The sequence below is a fragment of the Rana temporaria genome, chromosome 5 (assembly GCF_905171775.1).
Source record: "Rana temporaria chromosome 5, aRanTem1.1, whole genome shotgun sequence".
NCBI classification, from domain to species: domain Eukaryota; kingdom Metazoa; phylum Chordata; class Amphibia; order Anura; family Ranidae; genus Rana; species Rana temporaria.
In genome coordinates, this window is record NC_053493.1 from 205,440,725 (window position 1) to 205,467,119 (window position 26,395).

Consider the following 26,395-nt stretch of genomic DNA (forward strand, 5'->3'; position numbering starts at 1 on the left):
TGTGCTCCCTCATATTTTCTGTAAACACAAAAGCATAGGTGGATGCTAACCATAATGACTCTCCCAAGTTCTTGACGTATAATGCCATCATTAATAAAAATAAGGATACCATGGATAGGTGGTTATTGTATTGTCACTTTACTCATTTTAGGAGGCAAAGCGGTTCCAGAACATTGATAAATCCTGGCAGAAGATTATGCAGAGGGCTCATGAGACCACCAATATAGTTCAGTGCTGTGTTGGCGATGAAACATTGGCACAGTTGTTGCCACATTTACTGGAACAGCTGGAGATGTGTCAAAAATCCCTCACTGGATACCTGGAAAAGAAGCGTTTGGTATTTCCTCGGTTTTTCTTTGTTTCAGATCCAGCTCTTCTGGAAATCCTTGGACAAGCATCAGATTCACACACTATTCAGGTAAAACATATATTGTACACTAATGTTTTTTAAACATATTTTGACTTAAAGTGAACACAAAAGATAGTTAGCTCATCCTCTATACGCTCTTTTCATAAAACCAAGTACAAGATCAGCCTTCTCCTACATACAAACATAACTGATTCAAAAAGTAATAAACAGCAAACAATGATTAAAAAAATCCAAATCTTTATTCAATTAAAAAAAAAAGCATACGAGTGCCAGAAGACTGTGTGGATAATGTGCTGTGACCTGAAAAAGGTCTTTGTCAAATCCAAATGCAATGTTTAAAAGACAGATTTAAATAATTCACAACAGGAGCAATGAATTCTTACCACCTCTCCCTGTATTTTAATGGCAGCAGAAACTTTGGACTTAAGCTGGCTACATACTTGTAGATTTTCAAACGAACGTTCACATGAACATTCGGACCAAAATCCTCAGTACATTTGATAGTTTGATGAATGTCATTCGGAATTACTTTTGTTTGCATTTAACCCTGTACCTTTAATTTCTCTTTAAATCAGACCAACAAAGTGCATCTATATGAATAATAGCTGAAAAAAGATTACATGTGTTTGAATTTGTGGATGCAGTAAATAAGTTGCATTGTTTGTAAATCTTTTTAAAGGCTAATCTAAGTAAAATAAGTATTGTGAATTTTTATTTTCAGGCTCATCTCCTCAGTTTATTTGACAATGTTAACAGAGTTGGCTTTCACGAGAAGAACTATGATCAAATTTTGTATTTTGAATCTCAAGAAGGGGAAAAAGTGAACCTAGGGGAGCCTGTCAATGCTCAGGTAATATCTGTGATTAGTATTAGTTGAATATTTGCTATAGAATAATATCCTTATTGTCTATATAATTAATGATTTCCAACAATATTTGATCTTAAAAGGGTTTCCACATTACACAAAAAAAAAAATTAAATCCTTTTGGCTTTATGTACAGGTCTTTGGTTGAGTTCCAACAGTCACGCAGTGGCTCACAACAGGGGTCCGGTGCGTTTCCATTCACCATATCAAGTCCAATTTCAGCCTGAATTTTGGGCTGAATTCGAACCTAAAATGGACCAAAAGACACACAGGGCTCCAGAACAATTCTCACCGGAGCCGCTGCGGAGATCTGGGAACCCGCTCCGTAGAGAGCCGGTCACAATTTCCTGCTATACGAATTTTATGCAGGGAAACAATACATTTTGGGCTACATTCACATGACCGTATACATTTTACTGATGTTTTTGATACAAAAGTTCAGGTGTAATTAATACTTGCTTTTATATCCATTTTTTAAATATGTAAAATAGTATTTTTTTTATATTTGTCCAGAGTGCATTTGCATCTGGTATACGTGTCCTCAGATGCAGTTTTTTTGATCATGTGTTACAGATCTGAACATAAAGCATGTTTTATGCACCTGTGTGAATTCCTAATTTCTTTATCGTACATCACGGGACACAGAGCGGCATATTCATTACTATATGGGTTATATGGAGTACCTTCAGGTGATGGACACTGGCAATCTCAAAAACAGGAAGTGCCCCTCCCTATATAACCCCCTCCCATAGGAGGAGTACCTCAGTTTTTACGCCAGTGTCTTAGGTGTTGGTCATGGTTTAGCTTGCCTCCACATCCTTGGGATTAAGGTGGGCTAACCGGTTCTGTCCAAAGGCCTCAGTGCTAAAGTGGTCAGCAACCGGACCCCAAACCATTGGGGTATAGCCCATAATGCTTTCTGTCACAGAGAGCTGGACTCTGGGCCCAGAACTTAGAAACCTTTGGGGGCCTAATGTTTCTGTTGCCAGGGTGCTATATGGGCCCAGGACAGTGGATCCTTCATAGGAACCCAGGGCCTGAAGGTCTAGACGCCCCACGGAGATGGGGGAAGATTGGACCTCTTGCTGTGCAAAGTCCTGCGGCATGGAGCAGGTAAGTGAAGGGGAAACTTGCGGAACTTGGTTCGCAGCAGGTTTTTTCTGGGGGAAGGTCACAGTGGGACATGCCTATGGTTTATGCGCTGCATCTGGCAAGGTGAGTCACATATCTTAGGATAGGATGACTCTATATGTATATATTCCCCATAATTGTGACCTCCCTGGTAGTATTGCAACTGGTGCTAGAAAGCATTGAAAAGGGCCTGTGTGTATAGTGACAATTCTCTCTGAGAGAAGCCCCTGGGAATCTATTGAGGTTTCTTATGTAAAGGGAGTGAATGCTCTTACCTGCAAGCCTGCTCAGAGAGGTCCAGGCGGTTGCTGCAGAAAAATAATGCCGCTCTGTGGATCCTGGCCTGGACGGCAGGATCAGCCTCTGACCTCCTCGTGTGTGGCCCCCCCCCCGCCGGCGGGCGCGCGCGTCCCCGTGATATGGGCGCAATTTCGCGCCGTTTTGCTGAAGGGGAAGGGCGGGCCCGTAGGTAAAAGGAAGGGGCGGCCCTTCCAAAAAGTTCCCAGCTCAGTGATGTGTTGGAACTGAGAGAGGAAGGACCAGAGCGGCAGAGTGGGGCGCCGAGGACACACAGTGGCCAAAGAAGAGTATTACAGTCTTCAAAAAGACTGTCTTTTACCCTAGAGATAGGGTTTCTTTTTCTTTTCAGCAGTTTTTATTGACAAATACTACTAAAGGGGGACAGAATGGTTTTTCTTTCTTTGGTTTAAAAAAAAAAAAAAGAAACAAACCAAGATTAATAAGAAAAGGCATTTTTTTCCCCAGAAAGGGTTTTGGGCAACAACTATTTATTTTCCCAAACACCATTAAGTAGCGGGCGTACCTCGGTATTGTACCATGGCATCTGGTTCGGAGGGTACAAAAGGTGGGGATTCCCCCAGAGGGTCCGAGGTCTTGGACAAAGTCTTACCGCTACTTTCCCCAGAAGGAGCCTTGGTGAGACCATCGGGATCTGGGGCTGGAGCTGGCACGGGTCAGTCCAACCCTAGGGTGGTCACGGACGAGGTACTGTCCACCTCTCTAAAGGAGATGGAAAAAAGAATGGAAAAAATGATAGCCAAGGCTATGCGGGGCAGAAAACGGAATAGATCTCCGTCGCCCGAGCGTGAACCCTCAGATGAGGAGGTCCCTTCCGCAGGGGAATGGGAAGACCTCTTGGACAAGGACCAAGTAGGTTCAGGGATCGAGGATCCGGGTACGGAGGAGTCTGGCGCAGCCTCCCAAGGGGAGAGCTGGTGGGTTCAAGTTTTAACAGACTTGGTCCATAGGACGTTCAACTTGCCAGTACCAGATCTCCAAGTATCAACGGTCTCAGCTTTGGGCTCACTAAGAGCGCCTCAAACCAATGTGGTTTTTCCGATCCATCCTCTACTAGAGGAAGTTATGTTCCAAGATTGGGCCAAGCCAGATAGAATCTTTGTACCACCAAAGAGATTCTCTGCCTTATATCCTATGGAAGAGAAATTTTCCAAGAGATGGGCAGCCCCGGCTGTAGACGCAGCCATCTCATGTGTTAACAAATCTTTAACATGCCCTGTAGAAAACATACAGGTGTTCAAGGATCCGGTTGATAAACGCTTGGAAACGCTACTTAAAACCTCCTTCACTACTGCAAGGGCAGTAGTGCAGCCAGCTGTGGCTGCAATTGGGGTTGCACAAGCATTATCGGATCAAGCTAAGCAGATGCTTAAACTTATTCCTGCCCAGCAGGCAGAAGAATTTTCGGACGTCCCTAGGGCCATACGCTTTATGGTAGATGCGATTAAGGATTCGATCCAGCAAGCGTCACGTCTATCGTTATCCCTTATCCATATGAGAAGACTCTTATGGTTAAAGAGCTGGGAGGCAGAGCCCCCATGCAAGAAGCTCCTGGTAGGGTTCCCCTTCCATGGAGGACGACTCTTCGGAGAAGACCTGGACAAATACATCCAGACCATTTCAAGCGGAAAAAGTACTCTTTTGCCCACCAAGAAGAAGTTTCGTGGGCCTGCGTTTAAACGACAGTACTCCCCTGGGCAGGGGCCCTCTAATACCAAACAGTATCGACGGCCTCCTGCAAGATCAAATTTTAACAAGTCGCAGGGACAGGCCGGCACAGGCAAGAAGCAGTGGTTTCGCAAGCCAGCAAAGCCAGCCCCCAAGCCGGCCTTATGAAGGGGCGCCCCCACCCTCGAAGGTGGGGGGAAGACTGCGTCTCTTTACAGAGGTTTGGGAGGCCAGCATTCCCGACAAATGGGTACGGTCCTCCGTGGCTACAGGCTACAAACTAGACTTCCTAAAGTTTCCTCCTCCTCATTTTCAGGAGTCAAGAGTACCAAACGATCCGAAGAAGGGAGCCGCATTAATAGCGGCATTGAATCATCTACTCTCTCAGGAGGTAATAGTAGAGGTACCAGTCCAAGAACAGGGGCTAGGTTTCTACTCCAACCTATTCATTATCCCAAAGCCCAACGGCGATGTCAGGCCAATTTTGGACTTAAAAATGGTAAATGCATACCTAAAGGTCCGCTCATTTCGGATGGAATCCGTGCGGTCAGCAGTTGCCGCACTTCAGAAGGACGATTTTATGGCATCCATAGACATAAAGGATGCTTACCTTCATGTTCCAGTTTACCAGCCACATCAAAGATTTCTACGCTTCTCGGTGGCTCTACGTCATTTCCAATTCATGGCGCTTCCCTTCGGGTTGGCTACGGCCCCCCGGGTGTTCACGAAGGTCCTAGCTCCAATCCTAGCCAATCTAAGGATTCAAGGGGTCACGATCCTAGCATACCTGGACGACCTCCTAGTCATAGATCACTCGTCTCCTGGCTTGGAACGAGCAGTGGCCCTCACAGTTCAGTACCTCGAGAGGTTCGGCTGGGTCCTAAATCGAGAAAAATCAGCATTCCAGCCCACAAGGCAGTTGGAATATCTCGGCATGAGATTAGACACAGAACAACAGAGGGTGTTTCTGCCTCTGATAAAAGTCAAAGCCATCAAGGAATTAATTCTACTGGTTCTAAGCAAGAAGGAACCAACTGTTCGCCTATGTATGCGGTTACTAGGCAAGATGGTGGCCACATTCGAGGCGGTACCGTACGCCCAGAGCCACACTCGCATCCTGCAGGCAGCCATCCTGTCAGCCTGGAGCAGGAGGCCACAGGCCTTAGATATCCCTTTGCCGCTCTCATCAAGAGTCCGACAAAGTCTGTGTTGGTGGTTAGACCCTCAGAATCTACTGAAGGGGAAGTCTTTCAGCCCAGTGGCTTGGAAGATAGTAACCACAGACGCCAGCCTAACAGGCTGGGGAGCAATTTTGGATGGTTGCACTCGCCAAGGCACTTGGGCAAAGCCAGAGAAGCAGTTGCCCATCAACATCTTGGAGCTCAGAGCTGCTCGACTAGCCCTCAGGGCTTGGACGTCCAAGTTGCAGGGGTTCCCGATGAGAATTCAATCGGACAATGCCACGGCAGTGGCATACATAAATCACCAAGGGGGAACCAAGAGTCAAGCCGCTCAGAGAGAGGTGAGCTTGATTCTCCTATGGGCAGAAGCTCATGTGCCCTGCATATCGGCAATATTTATTCCAGGAGTGGACAACCTTCAGGCGGACTTTTTAAGTCGCCAGACTCTGTTGCCGGGGGAATGGTCTCTACATCCACAGGTCTTTCAGACACTCTGCCAGAGATGGGGAGTGCCGGACGTGGACGTCATGGCATCAAGACTCAACAAGAAGCTAGACAGGTTCATATCCCGCTCAAGGGATCCGATGGCCTGCGGAACCGATGCGCTGGTTTGCCCTTGGCATCAGTTCAAACTACTTTATGCTTTTCCCCCGCTCCAGTTACTACCCCGCCTACTACGCAGGATCAGGGTGGAGCACATACCAGTCATCCTGGTAGCTCCATCATGGCCCAGAAGGGCATGGTATTCACTAATCCTAAAGATGGTAGTGGGAGACCCTTGGACTCTTCCTCTACGGCCAGACCTGCTATCGCAAGGTCCGATCCTCCACCCTGCCTTACGGCATCTAAATTTGACAGCCTGGAAGCTGAATCCCTGATTCTCAGGGGTAGAGGTCTGTCTCAGAAAGTAATCTCTACCCTAATCAGAGCCAGGAAACCGGTCTCTAGGGTGATTTATTACAGGGTCTGGAAGGCCTATGTAGGCTGGTGTGAGTCCAAGCGATGGCTTTCTCGCAAGTTTACCATCGATAGAGTATTAAGTTTTCTCCAGCTAGGAGTGGATAAAGGACTGGCATTAAGCACAATCAAAGGACAGATTTCAGCTTTGTCAGTGTGGTTTCAGCGGCCGCTGGCCACCCACTCGCTAGTTAAGACCTTCCTTCAAGGGGTCTTACGTATTAATCCTCCAGTTAAATCCCCGCTTTGTCCGTGGGATTTAAATCTTGTTCTGTCAAGTTTACAGAAACAACCGTTTGAGCCGTTGGCTGAAATTCCTTTGGTTTTACTGACAAGGAAGTTAGTATTTTTGGTCACCATAGTTTCCGCCAGAAGAGTATCGGAACTGGCAGCCTTATCCTGTAAGGAACCATATATTATTTTGCATAAGGACAGGGTCGTTCTCCGCCCTCATCCTTCCTTCCTACCAAAGGTTATATCCAGTTTTCATCTAAACCAGGATTTGGTACTACCATCCTTCTTCCCTAAACCTACTTCCAGAAAGGAAGGGTTGCTGCATACCTTGGATATTGTCAGGGCCATGAAGGCCTATCTTAAAGCTACAGAGAAGATCCGGAAAACAGATGTGTTGTTCATTTTACCGGATGGGCCCAAGAAGGGGCAGGCAGCTGCAAAATCCACCATCTCGAGGTGGATTAAACAGTTAATCACTCAGGCCTACGGCTTGAAGGGGTTGCCTCCTCCGTTATCATTAAAGGCTCATTCTACTAGGGCCATGGGCGCCTCCTGGGCAGCACACCACCAGATCTCTATGGCTCAAGTTTGCAAGGCGGCAACCTGGTCTTCTGTCCACACGTTTACAAAATTCTACCAGTTGGACGTAAGAAGGAATACGGATACAGCCTTTGGGCAGGCAGTGCTGCAGGCTGCAGTTTGAGACCCTCGGATTCCGGGGGCTCCCTTTTGAGTTAAATTTAAAAATTTATTTTTTCTCAACTAAGTTGGATTTATTATGATTTGAGTATATCTCTAAATTAAATCCTTTTGTCTTAGGAAGATGTTCTCCCTCCCCTCATTGTAAGCATTGCTTTGGGACATCCCATATAGTAATGAATATGCCGCTCTGTGTCCCGTGATGTACGATAAAGAAAAAGAGATTTTTAATACAGCTTACCTGTAAAATCTTTTTCTTGGAGTACATCACGGGACACAGAGCTCCCACCCCTCTTTTGGGGACCATTTTGGGAGGCATACTGCTTGCTACAAAACTGAGGTACTCCTCCTATGGGAGGGGGTTATATAGGGAGGGGCACTTCCTGTTTTTGAGATTGCCAGTGTCCATCACCTGAAGGTACTCCATATAACCCATATAGTAATGAATATGCCGCTCTGTGTCCCGTGGTGTACTCCAAGAAAAAGATTTTACAGGTAAGCTGTATTAAAAATCTCTTTTTTAAAATAATGCAACTGTGTTCATATCCATAAATATAAAAACACTTGTAAATGTGTTTTTTAGGGCCATGTGAATGTAGGCTTAAATCATTCCAGTAATACTCCTTTTAGAGGAAAAGTTTAGCTTATGCTACTTCTCAGTTCTGTCAGTCAGAATACTGGACCAATATGTGTTTGATTTGGTGAATTACAATAACACCCAAAACAAGCTCTCAGACTTTTGAGCACTATACAGATACTGTAAATATTCTTGCTTTTAATTTTTTTTATTAGTATGTCATTTAAAATTATTATTTTCAAATAAAATCTCTTAAAAAGTAGATACAATTGTTGTGATATTTTAACCAAAATTATGCCTTCACCATAATTGTATGTTTTAAAAGTACAAAAAGTTATCACTTTGGAAGCTAAAAAATGGTACCCTCCACCACTGTACATAGTATATTTATAGATTTGATTGGGGGTAGTAAAACACAGTACACACTACCACTCACATACCTTCACCAACAATTTAGGTCATTTGACCAGATGAGCCACATTTATACTGAATGATGCTCTGTAACATGTGAGAGTTTTCTCTGGAGTATAATCATAGAATAAGCCTGTAGGTCATAGTTCTTTATTTATTTTTTTAGGGAAATGTGGAGACATGGTTGGGTCTTCTGCTTAATGGTGTTAAGAAGACTTTACACAGCATAATCAGACAAGCATCCATTGCAATTAGTGATTCAGGTTTCAAGCTGTATGACTTCCAGTCCATGTACCCTGCTCAAATTGGCCTGCTGGGAATTCAGATGATCTGGACAAGAGATGCAGAAGAAGCCTTAAATATGTCAAAAACAGACAAAAAGGTATAATATCAATGTTTATAATAAACTGAGTGGGAAAGACAACAGATTTATATTCTACAGATTAAATTTGTAGAACAAGAACATTTTTAAAAATTCATTACTTTTTCACATCAATCTAAGTAATATTGTTGTCAGGTAAGTGTGGCTTGAGGTGAATTCTCATTACCAAAAGCGGTAACCCTGAGCCACATTCGGGATTTCATCACAGTATCCTGGGAAAGTTACTTACCTTGCCTGTGTCCTCCGCCTGATTCATCACTGTGTCAGGCTCTGTTCCCTGCGAGCGTTGCGACGCATGGGGACAGAGTCCATCGCCAAATTCAAAAAGTGCAAAAAACATAACACATACAGTACACTGTAATCTTACAGATTACATTACTGTATCAAATAATTTTACCTCCCTTTTGTCCAGTGCCCTGCATGTAATTTTATATTATATATACTGTTCTTTCTGCATAGAAACTTGAGAATGGCAACCAAAAAGCCTCTCTTTACGTCAAAAGTGGTATTAGACCAGCTAGAAAACAGCAATAGTAAATTAGAACACTTGCAGAATTGAGCGATAGGCATTTGTGGGGAAATTCGTCATCAAACACTGAAAGTAATGACAGCGACAATTCTGCAACTGAACAAATGTCAGTGTTTTTGATTTGATTACATTATTGAATACATTTTATTATTCTATTATTAATTGTTGTTACTATTTATAGTTATTTAGTATATTATGATTTCATGTTTCAAACTTTATCATACCTGGGATGTCTACTGGACTCTTGGACAGATTTAAGTGAGTTATTCTTAAGAATTACAGGCCTATAATATAAAACGCCAAATTTCCATACAAAACAATGTACCGCTTTGAGACGCAAAAATCTGACATAATCATACCACCAGGGGGGTTAATCGAAATAATTTGTCAATTTGTGTAGCTATAGTGTGTGATGCAAATAACAATCCCTTTTTATAACATGAGAATTTTGTTCTTAAAGGTCATGCAGACAACCAATCAGAAGTTTCTTGATCTGTTGAATGATCTGATTGATATGACAACAAAGGAGCTGACCAAAATGGACAGAACTAAATATGAGACTCTAATTACCATCCATGTTCACCAGAAGGATATCTTTGATGATCTGGTAGGTGACATTTCCAGTAATTTAAAATACACACAATATTATGGAAAATGTTCTCTTTTTTTCTAATATTGTATATCTACAATATTGCTTGTTAGAAATTCTTAATAACATACATTAAATTAATTTAAAGTAATTTTAATAGCATGTGAAGTATGTAATATAATGCAAAATGCAATAATTTAGTAATTAATGCAAGATGGCATTGTTTGTTTTGTTCTCCAGGTTCGAATGAACATCAGATCAGCTTCAGATTTTGAATGGGAAAAGCAGTCCAGATTTTATTTCATTGAAGATATAGATAAATGTATCATCCAGATTACGGATGTGGAATTCAGCTACTGCAATGAGTATTTGGGCTGTACTGACAGGCTGGTCATTACCCCTCTGACTGACAGGTATAATGTGTTGGGTGCAACACATTATTTTAGCATTGTAGTCTAAAGAATTTTTAACTTGTGGCAGCAAAATGATCAATCGATGACGAGGTTTACCAAAACTATTCTCTCCAAGAGCTACACCAAACCAAAAGATGTAATTACTAGCTATTTTATTATAGCACCCTAAAAAAGAAAAACAATACTCAGGTCATTGTTGCTTTTTTTTCTACAGCAAGATTTAACACCACTCTAGGTCAAAGAACTGCTTATTACCAACTTTCTGGGTCCCTGCTGGTTCCAAGTACCTGTGCTCGATGTACAGTACAGACAAAAAGTTTGGACACACCTTCTCAATCAAAGAGTTTTCTTTATTTTCATGACTATGAAAATTGTAGATTCACACTGAAGGCATCAAAACTATGAATTAACACATGTGGAACTTATACATAACAAAAAAGTGTGAAACAACTGAAAATATATTTCATATTCTAGGTTCTTCAAAGTAGCCACCTTTTGCAGCAGACACACCTCTAGAACTGTTAAGAGGAGACTGTGTGAATCAGGCCTTCATGGTAGAATATCTGCTAGGAAACCACTGCTAAAGAAAGGCAACAAGCAGAAGAGACTTGTTTGGGCTAAAGAACACAAGGAATGGACATTAGACCAGTGGAAATCTGTGCTTTGTTCTGATGAGTCCAAACTTGAGATCTTTGGTTCCAACCCCCGTGTCTTTGTGCGACGCAGAAAAGGTGAACAGATGGACTCTACATGCCTGGTTCCCACCGTGAAGCATGGAGGAGGTGGTGTGATGGTGTGGGGGTGCTTTGCTGGCGACACTGTTGGGGATTTAATCAAAATTGAAGGCCTACTGAACCAGCATGGCTACCACAGCATCTTGCAGCGGCATGCTATTCCATCCGGTTTGCGTTTAGTTACCATCATTTATTTTTCCACAGGACAATGACCCCAAACACACCTCCAGGCTGTGTAAGGGCTATTTGACCAAGAAGGAGAGTGATGGGTGCTGCTTCAGGTGACTACCTCTTGAAGTTCATCAAGAGAATGCCAAGAGTGTGCCAAGCAGTAATCAAAGCAAAAGGTGGCTACTTTGAAGAACCTAGAATATGAAATATATTTTCAGTTGTTTCACACTTTTTAGTTATGTATAATTCCACATGTGTTAATTCATAGTTTTGATGCCTTCAGTGTGAATCTACAATTTTCATAGTCTTGAAAATAAAGAAAACTCTTTGAATGAGAAGGTGTGTCCAAAATTTTGGCCTGTACTGTATATAAAACACACTAATTTCAAAAGTTCTCTAATGATTTGCAGTATTACGTTACTCTTAGTAATGGACACAGGAGTTAGGAAGCATGCTTCCATTGGATCAACAGCAGAGTTCCCTCACCACTTTTTTATATATTTGGGCTGCTAAGTACCCTATTTTCAAACATGTATAATTTTATCATGAATCCAGTAATTTATTTTGGCACAGGTGTGCGCTAATACTAGAGAAGTGGGTAAATGGCACTGGGAAAACCATTGTTGGCAAGCAAAAGATTCCAAAGAGACTGGACTAGGTAGCACAAATTAACAGTCTGATTAAAAAATAGAAATTGCAATCAAGCCGTTCTCTTGAGCAGTGATGAACTGAAGCATTTCAGACTAATAGGATCCATGTTCTAGCCTGCCAGGAAGCTGTCACTTGTGCTGCCAATGATCTGTGACCGGGGCGTTGATGATGGGATGTTCGGTACTCCAAACTGCGATGTAAAGGGGCACTGTGATATAAAGGAGATTGCACCATAGATGTGCACTTTAATGATTACAGTGCCCTTTTGCAGTGCAGTCCCATTAATATTGCAGTGCCCATTTACATTACAGTGCCCCTAGCAATCACAACCCCCCCATCACAGTGCCCCTTGAAGTCATGTCCCCCCTTTTCTCGCTAATCACAGTGCCCCCTTTTGCTCTCTGCCTCCCCTGCACAGTCCTACCTTGGCAGAAGGCAGCCTGTGTGTCCTCTCCAGAGTCCCCACCCCACGGACGATGTCACCCTATCAGCTGGGTAGGGGGCGGGGAGGAGCAGCAGATCTGGATCGTATTAACAAGCAGGTGATAATTGGTGGAGTGGGAGAGGAGACACAGGTATGGCCACCCAGTTGGAGCTGAGCAGCATTCGCAGTCTGTCTTAGCCCTGTCTGAACCACGGTTGCTCCTTACCTTCCGCTCTGTGGGCCCAGACATCAACAGACTGTTCTTATTAGGACATTCAGCCAGGCGTGCCCTATGACCAATTTGGGCCTGTATATTGTACAGGACACCAGGGTTGGGTCCTGAATTGCAGGTATATTTCCCTACTTTTCAGGTTGTGGTCTCTTTTTAAGCGGGATGTTTTGAATGTTGTTAGGGGTTCTCACCCATGCAGATTGAGGGGTGTTGGAGGTAGCCCAGCTAGAAAAGAGAGGAGTGTTTTTCAGTACTCTCTTGATTGCAAAGTCCTCTTTGGGACCTTGATTTTTTGAGGTTGGAAGAATTTTGGGTGGGAACAACCACCAAACCCTGACTACAGGGACATTGGTCTTGAAGGGGTTAAACCAGTGGCGGCTGGTGTTTTTTTTTTTTTTTTTAGGGGGGTGGCAAACAACCTACCCCCTAATTGGTCGGTTGGTCAGCAGCACCCTACTCCTACCCCGGCACTTACCACATCGGTTGCAGCTGGGTGGGCTCCTACGGGCGGCAGGCAGCGGCGGGGTTGCAGGCTCCTATGTTCAGCGGCTCCTGTGTCCTCTCTGCATCACAGCGGCTTCCGTCATGCGGCTCCTTCCTCCCCCTCTTATGCATCCAATAGGATCGCCTGTCCTTTTGGCCAATCAGGTGACTGGTGTCAAAACCCGCTGCCTGATTTGGCCGGGAGGAGGATCAGTGTTACAACAGTGAATATTGATTCACTGTTGCAAGACACCTGGGTGGGCTTGGAACGCACTCTCTGCAAACCGAGCCCACCCTATATTGAAGCCTATTATAGCCTCTGGCTCTAATTGGTGCTTTAAAAAAAAACAGCCCCTCCGCATTGGAATTCATGCATCAAAGTCCTGAAAAGCGCCAGACGCATGGATAGGGAAAGCAGTGATGGACGGGCCGCCCCTGGGTTAAACCAGTTGCCTCAAAGTCCAGAAAAGGTATATGAAACGGTTGTCTGCTGGCAGTGGTATATAAAATCATGGAATATAGTTTTTTTTAAGATGCTATAATAGGTAATAACCATATTTTTGGGTTATATTTTTGAGGTCTGTTAAAGAGTTCACGTTAAATTCTCCATGCAACCTCCCTAGGTCTCCTTTGCAAATTATTAATAATGCATTCAGACCTCAGGGTCAGGCCTCTGCCATTTCAAATTACCATGACCACTATATCAGGCACCGATGCATGCACAGGATAGCACATTGTAATGGCTCGTAGGAGGATGTACATGCTGCCTGCGGGTTGGGGCAGTGTAAAATGTAAAAACATCCTCAAAGCCCAACAACATCAAAAGAGCTACATGTGAAAATAGCTGCTAAACAGGGAGCTGTTTACCTGCCAAAGGATTTAAATTTCTGTTCATCTAGTCCTACAGTTTACACAACCCTGCTACACCGCACACCTTCTCTGGCAAGCGAAAAGGCATGATTAGTCTTTGCTGCAGTTATCCCTCCCATTATGTGGCTGAAAAGTAAAAGTAGCAGCAGAAAACTGAGCTCATCTCTGTCACTCCATCTCCTCCTATCAGCATGATCCTTTTTAGCAGATGAACAATGTAGCATAACTGATTGACTGATAACAGGTTACATTGAGATATGCACACAACTTGCATAAAAAAAATGTAATTATATATTAGGAAGAAAGAGCTGCATTCATTTGTGACTTTTAACTTTGCCTAGCTTCATCTTTAATAATGCAAGTATAGTATATTAGTGCACTCGTGTGAAAGATCTGGATCAAAATTTATGTAGTTCTGCAATATAAACTTGCAAGCCAAACTGACTGTTGATTCCATTGAGGATGAACAATAAAATAAGTTTATATAATTTAGAAAATGAGGTCAGGAGGGTTATGGGTTTCTAAAAAATACTATGGTTTGTGGTTGTGTATGATATTATTCTGAATATATCTCCTTCTTTGGATGTTTATGTTAGCATTTGCATTTTTTATGTTGCAAATACATTTTTTGTTGGACTTTCCAGGTGTTACATTACCCTGTCTCAGGCTCTAGGCATGAGCATGGGTGGAGCACCAGCGGGCCCTGCTGGGACTGGAAAGACTGAAACAACTAAGGACATGGGCAAGTGTCTTGGAAAATATGTTGTGGTTTTCAACTGCTCTGATCAGATGGACTACAGAGGACTGGGTCGTATATACAAAGGTATATTATTTTCATTTCAGAGCTTTAAAATACATTTATAAACTATGTATATTGTCATCATTTAAAAATCTCTCAATCAGCCTCAGCAATATCAAAACTGTTAGTAACTACTACTTTCCTTTTTTACAACATTACAACTCACAACTGGTTGTTACCAGTAGATGGCAATCTACGACAGGTCAGCAGCGAGCTGCCTTTTTTTGTCTCTAGTTATGGAAATTAAAGTGAGTTAATTAGACTAATTAGAACACATGGAAAAAGAAAATCTGAAATGTTTGGCACATATATAAATTAATGGTGCATTTAATTTGAATATACTTAAGTTGCTGTATTGAGGATGATTACAAAGCAAAGTTTGGAAGGCTGTTTTTTAATTTTAAAAGTACTGCTGGTGAGGTTCACGATAATTAATTTGTAAATTTAGATCATGGCAAACATAACAAAATAGGCCATGTTCTTTATACAAAAGTATAGTGCTCAGGGTTATTTTTTTTTTTAATCAACAGTATATTCTATTTATGATCAGGGATCCATATTTTGTACCTAATATAAGTGCATCATGTTGTGATGTTCATACTTGTAACCAGGTAGATGAGGCCTATCTACTACAAAATATTTCACTATGGGGTTGATTTACGAAAGGCAAATCCACAAGAGGGGTAGATCTGAAATGAGGGGAAGCTCTGCTGATTTTATAATCCAATCATTTACAAGCAAAAATGCATTTTTTTTTATTTTCCTTGCATGTCCCCCTCCGATCTACAGCGACTGTACTTCCAAGTGCACTTGTAGTGAAAAGTAGATTTAGTAAATAAACCCCTATATGTATTATATCAGCATAATGAAATATGAAAGTAGCCACATAAAAACATACAATAAAAATATACCCTTTACTGTTTTTTATTTAGATGTTGACATTAAACACTATGTTACAAATCTATTGTTGTATTGTTTAGTACCCTTTACAAACCTGTTTTTCCCAGTACCATTAGAGAGGTTCACTATATAACTGACTACTATACAGTAGAGATAAATAATACATGGGGCTTTTGTAGCAAAAATTGAGAACTATATTCTAATTGATTCTTAGTAAGATAGATCTAAAATAATAAACATTACTGCAATTCATACTGTCTTAATATAGTATACTTGCTTCCATTAGCCTTCTGACAATACTATGTTGAGAGTAGCCTTTTTGGGACTTTAGTGAATAATGCTGGTAACCACATTTCTGTGTTACAAGGGTTAACAAGCTCTGCAATCATTTATTAATTCTGAGCTTTTGGAGTTCTAATGTAAAGGAAAAAGAAGTGTCTGCTTGAAAGGTATTTAAGAGCTTAAGCAAAGGACTGAATGGAAAGCCATCTTCTTGTTATTAGTAGGAACAGAAAGTGTCCAAGGTCATGTTATCATAAAAATGCATCCCCAAGAGAATGAGTGCAAAGAATATCTAGCTTTATATTTTCTCATATATCCCCAGTGCATCTTCTCCAGGCAAAATCATGACTGTTAAATATAATGGGTATGAGGTTTGTCACATAGCAGAGGGTGGTAATGTTACTGATAAATTGGGTATTTTTAACCAGTAACTAGTGCTTTCGTATGAGGTTGCATTTGTGAATATGATGTACGGTATGTGTTGAAAATTAATAAACAGAAATGTGTGAGTGGTTACACATTTTTTTGCTGTCTTTTTAAATTGGTAAGAATTGTTTAACCACTTGACCTCTGCAAGATTTACCTCCCTTTATGACCAGGCCATTGTTTGCGATACAGCACTGCGTTATTTTAACTGACAACTGCGCAGACATGCAACACTGTACCCAAATAAAATGTATGTCATTCACCCCCCCCCTCACAAATAGAGCTTTCTTTTGGTGGTATTTGAACTCTGCAGTTTTACTTTTTACGTTTTAAACAAAAAAGCCCCACAATTTTGAAAGAAAAAAATGATTTTTTAATTTCTGCTATAAAACATATATACAAAAAAAAAAGTTCTAGTATCTACAAACTGTGGTGTTTATACTGGAATGTTTACTTATTTTTTGCCAGCGATCAGCGACTTTTTGCGGCAGACAACCGGACACTTTTGACACTTTGTGGGAACCAGTGACACTAATACAGTAATCAGTGCTAAAAATATACAATGTCACTGTACTAATGACATGGGCTGGGAAGAGGTTAAACATCTAGGGGGATCAAAGGGTTAACTGTGTGCCTAGCCAGTATTATTTTGTAAACTGTGTGCTGCTTTAAACTAAGGGATATGCTGCATTTTATTCCCTGCTTTGCAGGGACACAAAATCCATAACTTCTGCCCTTTCAGAACAGAGCTCTGCCTTGCTTACATAGGCAGAGCTCCGCTCTGTGTCTCTGCCCAACGATTGATGGGTTCAGGTGGACATTCATTACCTGGCACCCGCACATCAGCTTCTGCTGTAAGTAATCACAGCAAAAGCCGCCCCCCTGCGGCGCACGCACACCCCCTAAGCTAAAGTGCAGAATCATGTGTATACGTGTGTGTATACGTGTGTGTGTGTGTGAGTGTGTGTGTGAGTGTGTGTGTGTGTGTATATATATATATATATATATATATATACACACACACACACACACGTGATTCTGCATAGGATGGTCACCCTGTAGCAGTAAACCTGCTGTAGTGTGGAGCTTTAAGTGGTTAAATAAGCCAGAAAATTAATAGTAATCATTTAAGGTTTTGAAATTATTGCTTTAAAGTAGAATTAAATGCAAAACTTTTTTTGGAAAGAGCAAGGGAGTGTTATAACCCATGTTGGTTTTTTCTTTTGCCATTTGTGCCCCATTTGTGATATTTCTGGTCAAATATACAAAAGGCAAATGAGAGAAAATTCCTGCAAAGTGAGGGAAGGCCTGGTTGTGACCAGGGTCAATAGAACTAGTGTCCCATTTAAAGATTTTCCCTCCTATTCCTGTTCTAATGAAAATCCCAATTTTTTTTTTTCACTCTCGGTGAAAACAATAAACCGGACAAATAAAAGTGTGAATCTCCCTAACGGGGGCACTGGCAGCACTAGAGACCCGACAGGTGTTTCAATCACTCTCTACCCTATCCAAAACAAAAAAATAAGTTTTGCCTTTAGTTATACATTAAATCCTTCACATGTGCATGTTACGTAAAGAGGAGCTCCAGTCATTATTGTGTTTATTAAGTCAGCCGCTACAAAATCCGTAGCTGCTGATTTTGAATAAACTGACACTCGCCTGTCCCAGGATCCAGCCATGTGCTCAGCCAGGCTGTTCCTTCCCCTGATCCTTTGTACCCGGCATCTCAACTGTGGACACCCAAATGTGACAGCTTGCAGCTTCACAGCTGGGTGGCCACTGCATATGTGCGAGGCGTGGTGCACTCCGTGAATGGTCCCGTAATCTTTTTGAACCTATGGCTTGTTCCAGAATACTGCAGGGAGGGAGGGGGAGAGGAGTACCTGTCAAAACCAAGTATTTGCCCCCCCCCCCCAAAACAGTGCCATTTGGTGAAGAGGGGAAGAGGACTTAACCTCTTCAAGATAGCAAAATGACAGCTACAGCCACACATTGCATTGTCATATGACATCCTCCTTTGATTGCGCTTGCTGCACGCCCCCTGCAGCGTGCATCAGCAGTGATCTGTGATCGATCACAGATTGGGGTAAAGAGCCAATCACAGCAGCACTTTACCAAGTGACCAGCCGTATCACAGCTGATCACAGTGTAAACAGAATTTGCTGGTTAAAAGCAATCTTCTCCTCACACTGACAGCGCATGAGGAGAGACGATAAGCGTCAATCCACACAGGGGACCCCTACACTGATAATCAGTGTTCTAATAATCAGTGTAGCCCCAACAGTGCACACCATCGCTGCTAATCAGGGCCCATAAGTGCTGTCAACCTATGCCCATTGCCCATCAGTGCTGCCTGTCAGTGCCCATCAGTGCTGCCTGCCAGTGCCTATGAACGATGCCTATCAGTGCTAGTATCAGGGCCCATCAGTACTGCTTATCAGTTCCGCCTATCGGTGCCCATCAGTGCCGCATATCAGTGCAGCTTCATCAGTGCCCATCAGTGTTGTTGAAAGAGGAGTTCCATGTAAAAGTGAGCCAGAAGTGGGAGTGGGTACCTGTTTAACCACTTAAGACCCGGAACAATATGCAGGTAACGGACCAGGCCCCTTGTTTGCTATTCGGTACTGCATCGCTTTAACTGACTATTGAGCGGTCGTGCGACGTGGTTCCCAAATAAAATTGGCGTCCTTTTTTCCCACAAATAAAGCTTTCTTTTGGTGGTATTTGATCACCTCTGCGGTTTTTATTTTTTGCGCTATAAACAAAAATAGAGTAACATTTTTTTAAAAAATGCAATATTTTTTACTTTTTGCTATAATAAATATCCCCAAAAAAGATATAAAAAAAAATGTTTTCCTCAGTTTAGGCCGATACGTATTCTTCTACCGATTTTTGGTAAAAAAGAATCGCAATGAGCATTTAACGATTGGTTTTTCGCCAAATTTATAGCGTTTACAAAATAGGGGATAGTTTTATGGCATTTTTATTAATATTTTTTTTTACTACTTATGGCGGCAATCAGTGATTTTTTTTCATGACTGCGACATTATGGCGGACACATCGGACAATTTTGACACATTTTTGGGACCATTGTCATTTTCACAGCAAAAAACGCTATAAAAATGCATTGATTACTGTGAAAATTACAATTGCCGTTTAGGAGTTAACCACTAGGGGGCGCTGTAGGGGTTAAGTGTGACCTCATGTGTGTTTCTAACTGTAGGGGGGGCGAGGCTGGACTTGTGACATCACTGATTGTCTTTCCCTATATCAGGGAACAGACGATCAGTGACACTGCCACTGTGAAGAACGGGGAATGTGTGTTTACACACACCTCCCCCCGTTCAGCCCCTGTGACCGATCGCGGGACACCGACGGCGATCGGGTCCATAGGTCCCGCGGTCACGGAGCTTCGAACCGGGTCGCGGGCGCGACCCACGGCTGGGCACTTAGAGGATGTACAGGTACGTGATTGTGCCCAGCCGTGCCATTCTGCCGACGTATATCGGTGTTAGGCGGTCCTTAAGTGGTTAAACCAGGTACCCGCTCCCCCCAAAAGGTGCCAAATGTTGCAGCGGTGGAGGGGGGGGGGGGAGGCCAACAAGCGGAGCTTCCCCTTTGGGGGAGCTCCGTTTGAAGGAGAAAAATGTACTTATTTACAACATTTTAGGACAGAAACTAAGAACATCTTCTCTCTTCTCAAACTCTTGGTCTTTTTTAGTTTGTTTAGCAAAAAATTTTAAAACTGTGGGGATTAAATACCAGTAAAAGAAAGCTCTATCTGTTTTAAAAAAAAGAAAATGAAAAAAAATGTGTTTGAATGCGGTGTTGCAATTGTCGTTCAAAATGCAACAGCACTGAAAGCTGAAAATTGGCCTGGGCAGAAAGGAGGTGAAATGGCCGTGGCTTAAATTGCGATAAAATGTTGGGCGTGGCTAAATGGGGTGTGGTTTAATAGTCTGAGATAACTTGCATAGTGCAGAATGCAGTAATGTTAAATAGGGAATGTGCAGTGCGGAGTGTAAGGTGGTGGGTAGTATGTGCAGGAGAGGAGTGCAGAGTATATGTTAATGGGTAGTATGTGCAGGGAGAGGAGTGTATGGTGGTGGGTAATATGTACAGATGAGCAGTGCGGAGCATATTCTCTTTTCTCTGCTCAACTAAACATGCTCTATTTAGGATGCTGCAATAAGGTGGTATCCATGTGCCCAAGGTGATGTCCGCTGTATTATGTTTCCTATGCTATCCACTAGTGATAAGTAGATTGGTTCACTGTCACAGGGGAATCACTCAGTTTGATGAACTGGTAACAACGCCTTCCCTGCTAAAGTCTAAATAAGCCTAGTTCAATATTGGCAAGAACTTCATGATGATGGAAGTGCACCCATAAAGCCACGTGCTGCGTCATATTTACATTTTAGAACACGAACACCTATTAGCCCATTTGTGAGAGTGGATTTTTGACCCTAGCTTTATTGGTAATTTTAGTGCAGGTGGATTGGCATACAATCTGCTCTGTGAAATGTATCACTACTTCATTGTGGCATAAGGCCTTTTACATTTTTTAACATAATTAACTGGCACAATTAATATATATTTTTATTTTTTATATTGTATACTCATTCAATCACAGACATGTGTTTACTAACCTCTATAAATCCCTTTTGTCTTTAATGCAACAATTTCTGCTAACCTGCAAAGTTTTTTTTTCCACCTTTTCATGTTTTTCCCCATTCTGTGCAATTTTAGGGTTACATCACAAATGTGCACTATTGCTTCCAGCCAAATTATTAAACTGCTTTTAGGTCTACAATGTAAGATGTAAGGGCCAGATTCACAAATGAGATACAACGGCGTTTCTCCTGATACGCCGTCGTATCTCTGTTTCTATCTATGCGTCTGATTCATAGAATCAGTTACGCATAGATAGCCAGAAGATCCGACAGGTGTAATTGTTTTACACTGTCGGATCTTAGGATGCAGTACCGCGGCCGCCACTGGGGGGAGTTCGCATCGTAAACCAGCGTCGGGTATGCAAATTAGGAGTTACGGCCAATCCACAACGGTTTTTCGCGTTCGCTACGTCGCCGCTAGTATAGTTTCCCGTCGCTAAGTTACACTTTTTTTTTGGTGCCTTAACTTTAGTCATTGCTGTCTAAAGTATGGCCGTCGTTCCCGCGTCGAAATTTAAAAATCAACGTCGTTTGCCTAAGCCGTCAGGGAATACGGAAGTAAGCTACGCGCGTCGCCGTTCAAAAAAATGACGTCACGGCGCGCAAAGCACGGCGTGAGTTAGGAAACGGAGCATGCGCAGTAGGTCCGGCGCAGGAGCACGCCTAATTTAAATGGCACACGCCCATTTGAATTGGCCCGCCTTGCGCCAGAGGCCGCGGGCGTAGGTTTTCATCACAAGTGCTTGGTGAATCAGGCACTTGCGATGAAAAATTGCGGCGGTGTAACTTATCTAGGATAAGTTACGCCGCCGCGATTATATGTGAATCTGGCCCTAAGTTTGTTGTGAACTTTAACTTGGGCTTAATTTCTAGAACCACAATTAAAGAGATAGGTCTGTCTAATAAATGAAGCATGTTTTACCTTACGCCAATGCTTCTAACGTCTATGTAATTGAAGAACAGGTTTGTATAAGTACTCCGCCTGGGTGTGCGCTAGAATTTTTTCCTCACTATATCTGTAAAATAAACAGCTAACAATTTATTGGTGGCGATTTACTAAAGTTGGTGCACACAGAATCTGGTGCAATGATGCATAGTAATCAGTTTCTAGGTTTTATTGTCAAAGCTTTATTGAACAAGCTGAAGTTAGAAGCTGGTTGGTTACTATGCACAACGGCACCAAATTCGCAGTGCACCCGCTTTAGTAACCCCCCACTTGTAACGGAGCAATGGGCATTGAAAATATTTTGTATAAGAATACAGATATATGTGGTAAGTAGCTGGGCGTATTTCTATATTTCTTCATTTGAAGCCACTATTGCAATTTTTAATTAGATCTAAGTTTGTGTTTTTTTTTTCTTTATTCTTGGTAGAAAGTTCAGTATCTGAGTAAGTAGGCTTTTCTTTTGAATCATTTCTAGCTTGCAGGTTGTGCTGTAACAAAGTATTATTGTTTTTATGTGTCTGAATATGCATATCATTTGGCACCCAGACCTCATTTTTAGCATTCACGTTTATGTATTTGCAAATAATTGCTCAGAGCTTGTTAATTTTATGTTTTTTTTGGTGGGTGTGAAGTTTGTTTTTCCTTTACAAGTCTTTCAAAATATACAGGTGTTGAACCAATAATCAACATTGCCTGTAGTAAACAATGAGATGTCTGATTGCAGAGCTGTAATACACTTCAGATTGTTTTTAGTGCTCTTGGTTCTGATGCATTTCTCATTAGAATTATCAGTAAATCTTCACAGTTATCTATTAGGTGGTTAGTACTTAATACCAGCCTGATTTACTCTTTTATGAGGAAAATGTAATGCTGTGAAATAAAATTGTCCTTTATACTGTAATTGGCACAGGTTTGGCACAGTCTGGTGCATGGGGCTGTTTTGACGAATTTAACCGTATTGAGTTGCCTGTCCTTTCTGTGGCTGCACAGCAGATTTACATAGTCTTACAGTGCAAGAGGAATAAGAAGAACCAATTCATATTCACAGATGGTGATGTGGTTGATATGGACACAGAATTTGGTATATTTTTAACCATGGTGAGTATATGTAAATGTGGCACTGCTGTAGGCATTGCACGCATATCCGTTCAAAACTGTGAAAACTGAGATCTCCATAAAGGATTAGAACACTTCACTGTGGCTTGCATCATGTTATGAAATATAGAAATAATAAGGAATTCAAAAGATTTTGTTGCAAATTATTCTGCTCATTAATGTGCTCCTTTTGACAGTCTTACAGTAAATTAAGATGTTACAAATCTGATGTTAATTTTTCCATGCTGGCAGAGATAACGATGAGATTCAGGTTTGGCTCAATGATGGGTTTATGGTGAATCCTGCATTTTCAAAATTCACACTCCCGGTGAATAAATGTGGGAATTTTCTAGATTGAATTGAAATGCATATCTTAGAGAATTGAGGGGTGGTAAGATGGAGGGATTTTTAATTTTTTTTCATCATTTGGTCCATATTAAGGCTGCTGTTGTCTTGCAGCTTCTTAACAGCCTGTCACTGTTCATATGTGTAGCACTACCCCCGAAGGAGCTGCCAAGTATTTTTAGGTGGCACTTTACCTCTATCTTCTCGCTGTCCAGGGTGAAAAGAGAGTCTGAAGAATTTCAATGTCCACACAGTGCACTTCCTTTTCTGGGATTTATTTGCAGAACTTCAGTAGAAAAGAAATAAAGGGTGGAAAGGGTAGATAGGTTCAGGTGCATAATCACAAATAGGACAGTTCTCGTCGCCACTCTAGCCAGGGTGGGTATTGCTCACCTAGATAGGTCCCTCTCACTGGCCTAGCAGCCGGGATGGCGCACAAAATAAAGTACAGTCTGCCACAGACCTTCCTTTATGAGGAGACACTTTTGGTCCACAGGATTCAGCACCCGGATCTTTCCAGATTAACTTTTGTAGAACTTAGATCTGACAGGTGACCATCGTCAAGCCTCTCAGTGTATGGTGCATCCTTCGATTAAGTTTCCAGGCCTACTCCCAAGATACCAGCCTCTTGCATGGCCCTCTTCAGGATAGGTCCTCCCCTGGCTTCCTTCATCAAGTGGCTTCCTCCCGCAGGACGGACAGCACAGGATCACACTTTCAGAAAACAGGCTGACTACTAGGCCTACCGGGCGAAGCCGCAACCCCGGACCAACGTGGTCCCAGAGTCAGGATTCAGGACACGCACCTCAGGCCAGGCGGGCCACAAGGCTCGATCGACGAACCCCCCGCCAATGGCGTCTGTCCCTTAAGTACCCCTCCCCAGCATGCACAGTGGGGCGACTACTTCCACTGATTCGCTGCTGAGAGGAACACCCAATACACCTTGACCTTGCTGCCGCCACCCTTGGCCTGGGGTGGTAATGACACCCCCAGGCGAACAATGGTGGCACTCCCAGCACAGCCAAGGCTGGAACAGAGGCTAAATTTACCATTAATCACACTAGTCTGAGCCCAAATAACAGCTCAGACCCCACTAAATTTAAAGCAGCGCCTGTTCAACAGGAGCAGGCCGCTACATATGCACTACAGATATAACAGGCTGCATGTGTTTATTCAAAGGGCATATTTACTAAATGCAATAGCTTTTTTACATGCTTTTTGTAAGTGGTAGCAACAGTGGAATATGCCTGGACAATACACGTCAAAACATAAGCTTATAGTTTCCTCTGTGAAAGCATGTAACAGGATGACTAACAGGTGGGAGATGATGGAAGGCAAAAGTAAAATGCCTAAATAAGGAAATAAGACCAGCTGTTATTTTCATGAAAGCCAACTATTAAAATTAAAATAGGTTTTCCAGGTGATATTATAATGTTAAAGCTTATATGAGATTTTTCTGTTTACATCTACTAGGTGTAACTACTTTCAATTTCAGTGCTGGAGTACATTTTCTTGTATTCCCTGCCCGTGTGCACATATCTGTACACCCAAAAAACATTTGTCTTTTTTTTCTTTCTTCTTGAGCAATACAGGACAATTGGGTTATAGTGACACTTGCAGGAGGTTTTGAACCCTGGCAAACAAAACAAAAGAACCCTAGTATAACCCCCTCCCACTCCCAGCATGCTTTTTTTTTTTTTTTGCTACTGCCCTAGGACAGGGCACAAAATTTGAAGTCACGAGCCACTAGCCAGGCCTTGAAAGTTACTCGCCACCAGTTGCCCCACCCAACCCCTCCCCTGCCCCGCCCCTAAGTCCGCCCCTAAACACACCCTCATAAATGATCTCATGAAATTACATTGTTAAATGTTTTATGCAGAATGAAGTTACAAAAATAAATATTAACAACAATATTAACATAAAGCATATCAGTAATCATCAGTGCAGCCTCCCATTAGCCATTAAATGCAGCTTTACAGTTCCCATGAATGCAGCCACACTGTGCCCATCATTGCAGCCTCACTGTTCCCATCAAATGCAGCCTCTCTGTCCCCATCAAATGGAGTCACTGTGCCCATTAATGCAGCCTCACTGTGCCCACAAATGCTCCTCACTGTGCCCACAAATGCTCCTCACTGTGCCCACAAATGCTGCCCACTGTGCCCACAAATGCTGCCCACTGTGCCCACAAATGCTGCCCACAAATGCTGCCCACTGTGCCCACAAATGCTGCCCACTGTTCCCACAAATGCTGCCCACTGTTCCCACAAATGCTGCCCACTGTTCCCACAAATGCTGCCCACTGTTCCCACAAATGCTGCTCACTGTGCCCATAAATGCTGCTCACTGTGCCCATAAATGCTGCTCACTGTTCCCACAAATGCTGCCCACTGTGCCCATAAACGTAGCCACGCTGTGCCCATAAATACTGCTCACTGTGCCCATAAATGCTACTCACTGTGCCCATCAATGGAGATGCAGGTTAAGCCAAGTCCAGGTGACAAAACACATCAGAGACACATTGGTACGCACATGGACCCAGGCAACTTGGCTAATATATTATAAGCGAAGTGAAGCACTCTCCACGGTGTGTGTCATGGAGCCAGGTCTGTGTTCGGCAGCACTGTAGTAAGGTCCCGCCCCCCTAGACCAGCTTGTGCGATAGACTGAACACTGATTGAATCTACTATCACAAGAGCTGGTCTAGGGGGGCGGGACCTTACTACAGTGCCGCTGAACACAGACCCGGCTCTGCAACACAGCCTGTATCTCCGTGACACACGGAGGAGGAGAGAGGTAGGGAAGCGCTGAAGCCTCCTCTCAAAGTAGCCCCAGTTCGTCCGTCCTGACGCTCTGTGTCTCCCAGCTGATCGCTTCTGGCAGAAGCAGTGCAGGCTTCTGTACAGGACATCAGAGCGGTGGGGGGGGGGGGGCAGGGGTGTACCTAGAGCATTTGGCACCCGGGGCCGATCCTACATCTGGCACCCCCCCACCTTAAAATGTAAAAACACCCCTCTGTGCCCCCTGCATCCTTCAATAT

At 42.8% G+C, this 26,395-nt stretch overlaps 1 protein-coding gene across 1 annotated transcript in view; it reads left to right on the forward strand.

Moving 5' to 3' along the window:
* Positions 1 to 26,395, forward strand: part of LOC120940565 (dynein heavy chain 5, axonemal-like) — a 445,728-nt gene that overhangs the window by 185,698 nt on the left and 233,635 nt on the right. The window contains exons 37-43 of the mRNA XM_040353506.1: positions 152 to 418; positions 1,092 to 1,220; positions 8,578 to 8,793; positions 9,783 to 9,929; positions 10,152 to 10,324; positions 14,534 to 14,712; positions 22,826 to 23,013. Of these exons, the coding sequence (XP_040209440.1) occupies positions 152 to 418; positions 1,092 to 1,220; positions 8,578 to 8,793; positions 9,783 to 9,929; positions 10,152 to 10,324; positions 14,534 to 14,712; positions 22,826 to 23,013 (1,299 nt within the window). The remainder of the gene's footprint in view (positions 1 to 151; positions 419 to 1,091; positions 1,221 to 8,577; positions 8,794 to 9,782; positions 9,930 to 10,151; positions 10,325 to 14,533; positions 14,713 to 22,825; positions 23,014 to 26,395) is intronic.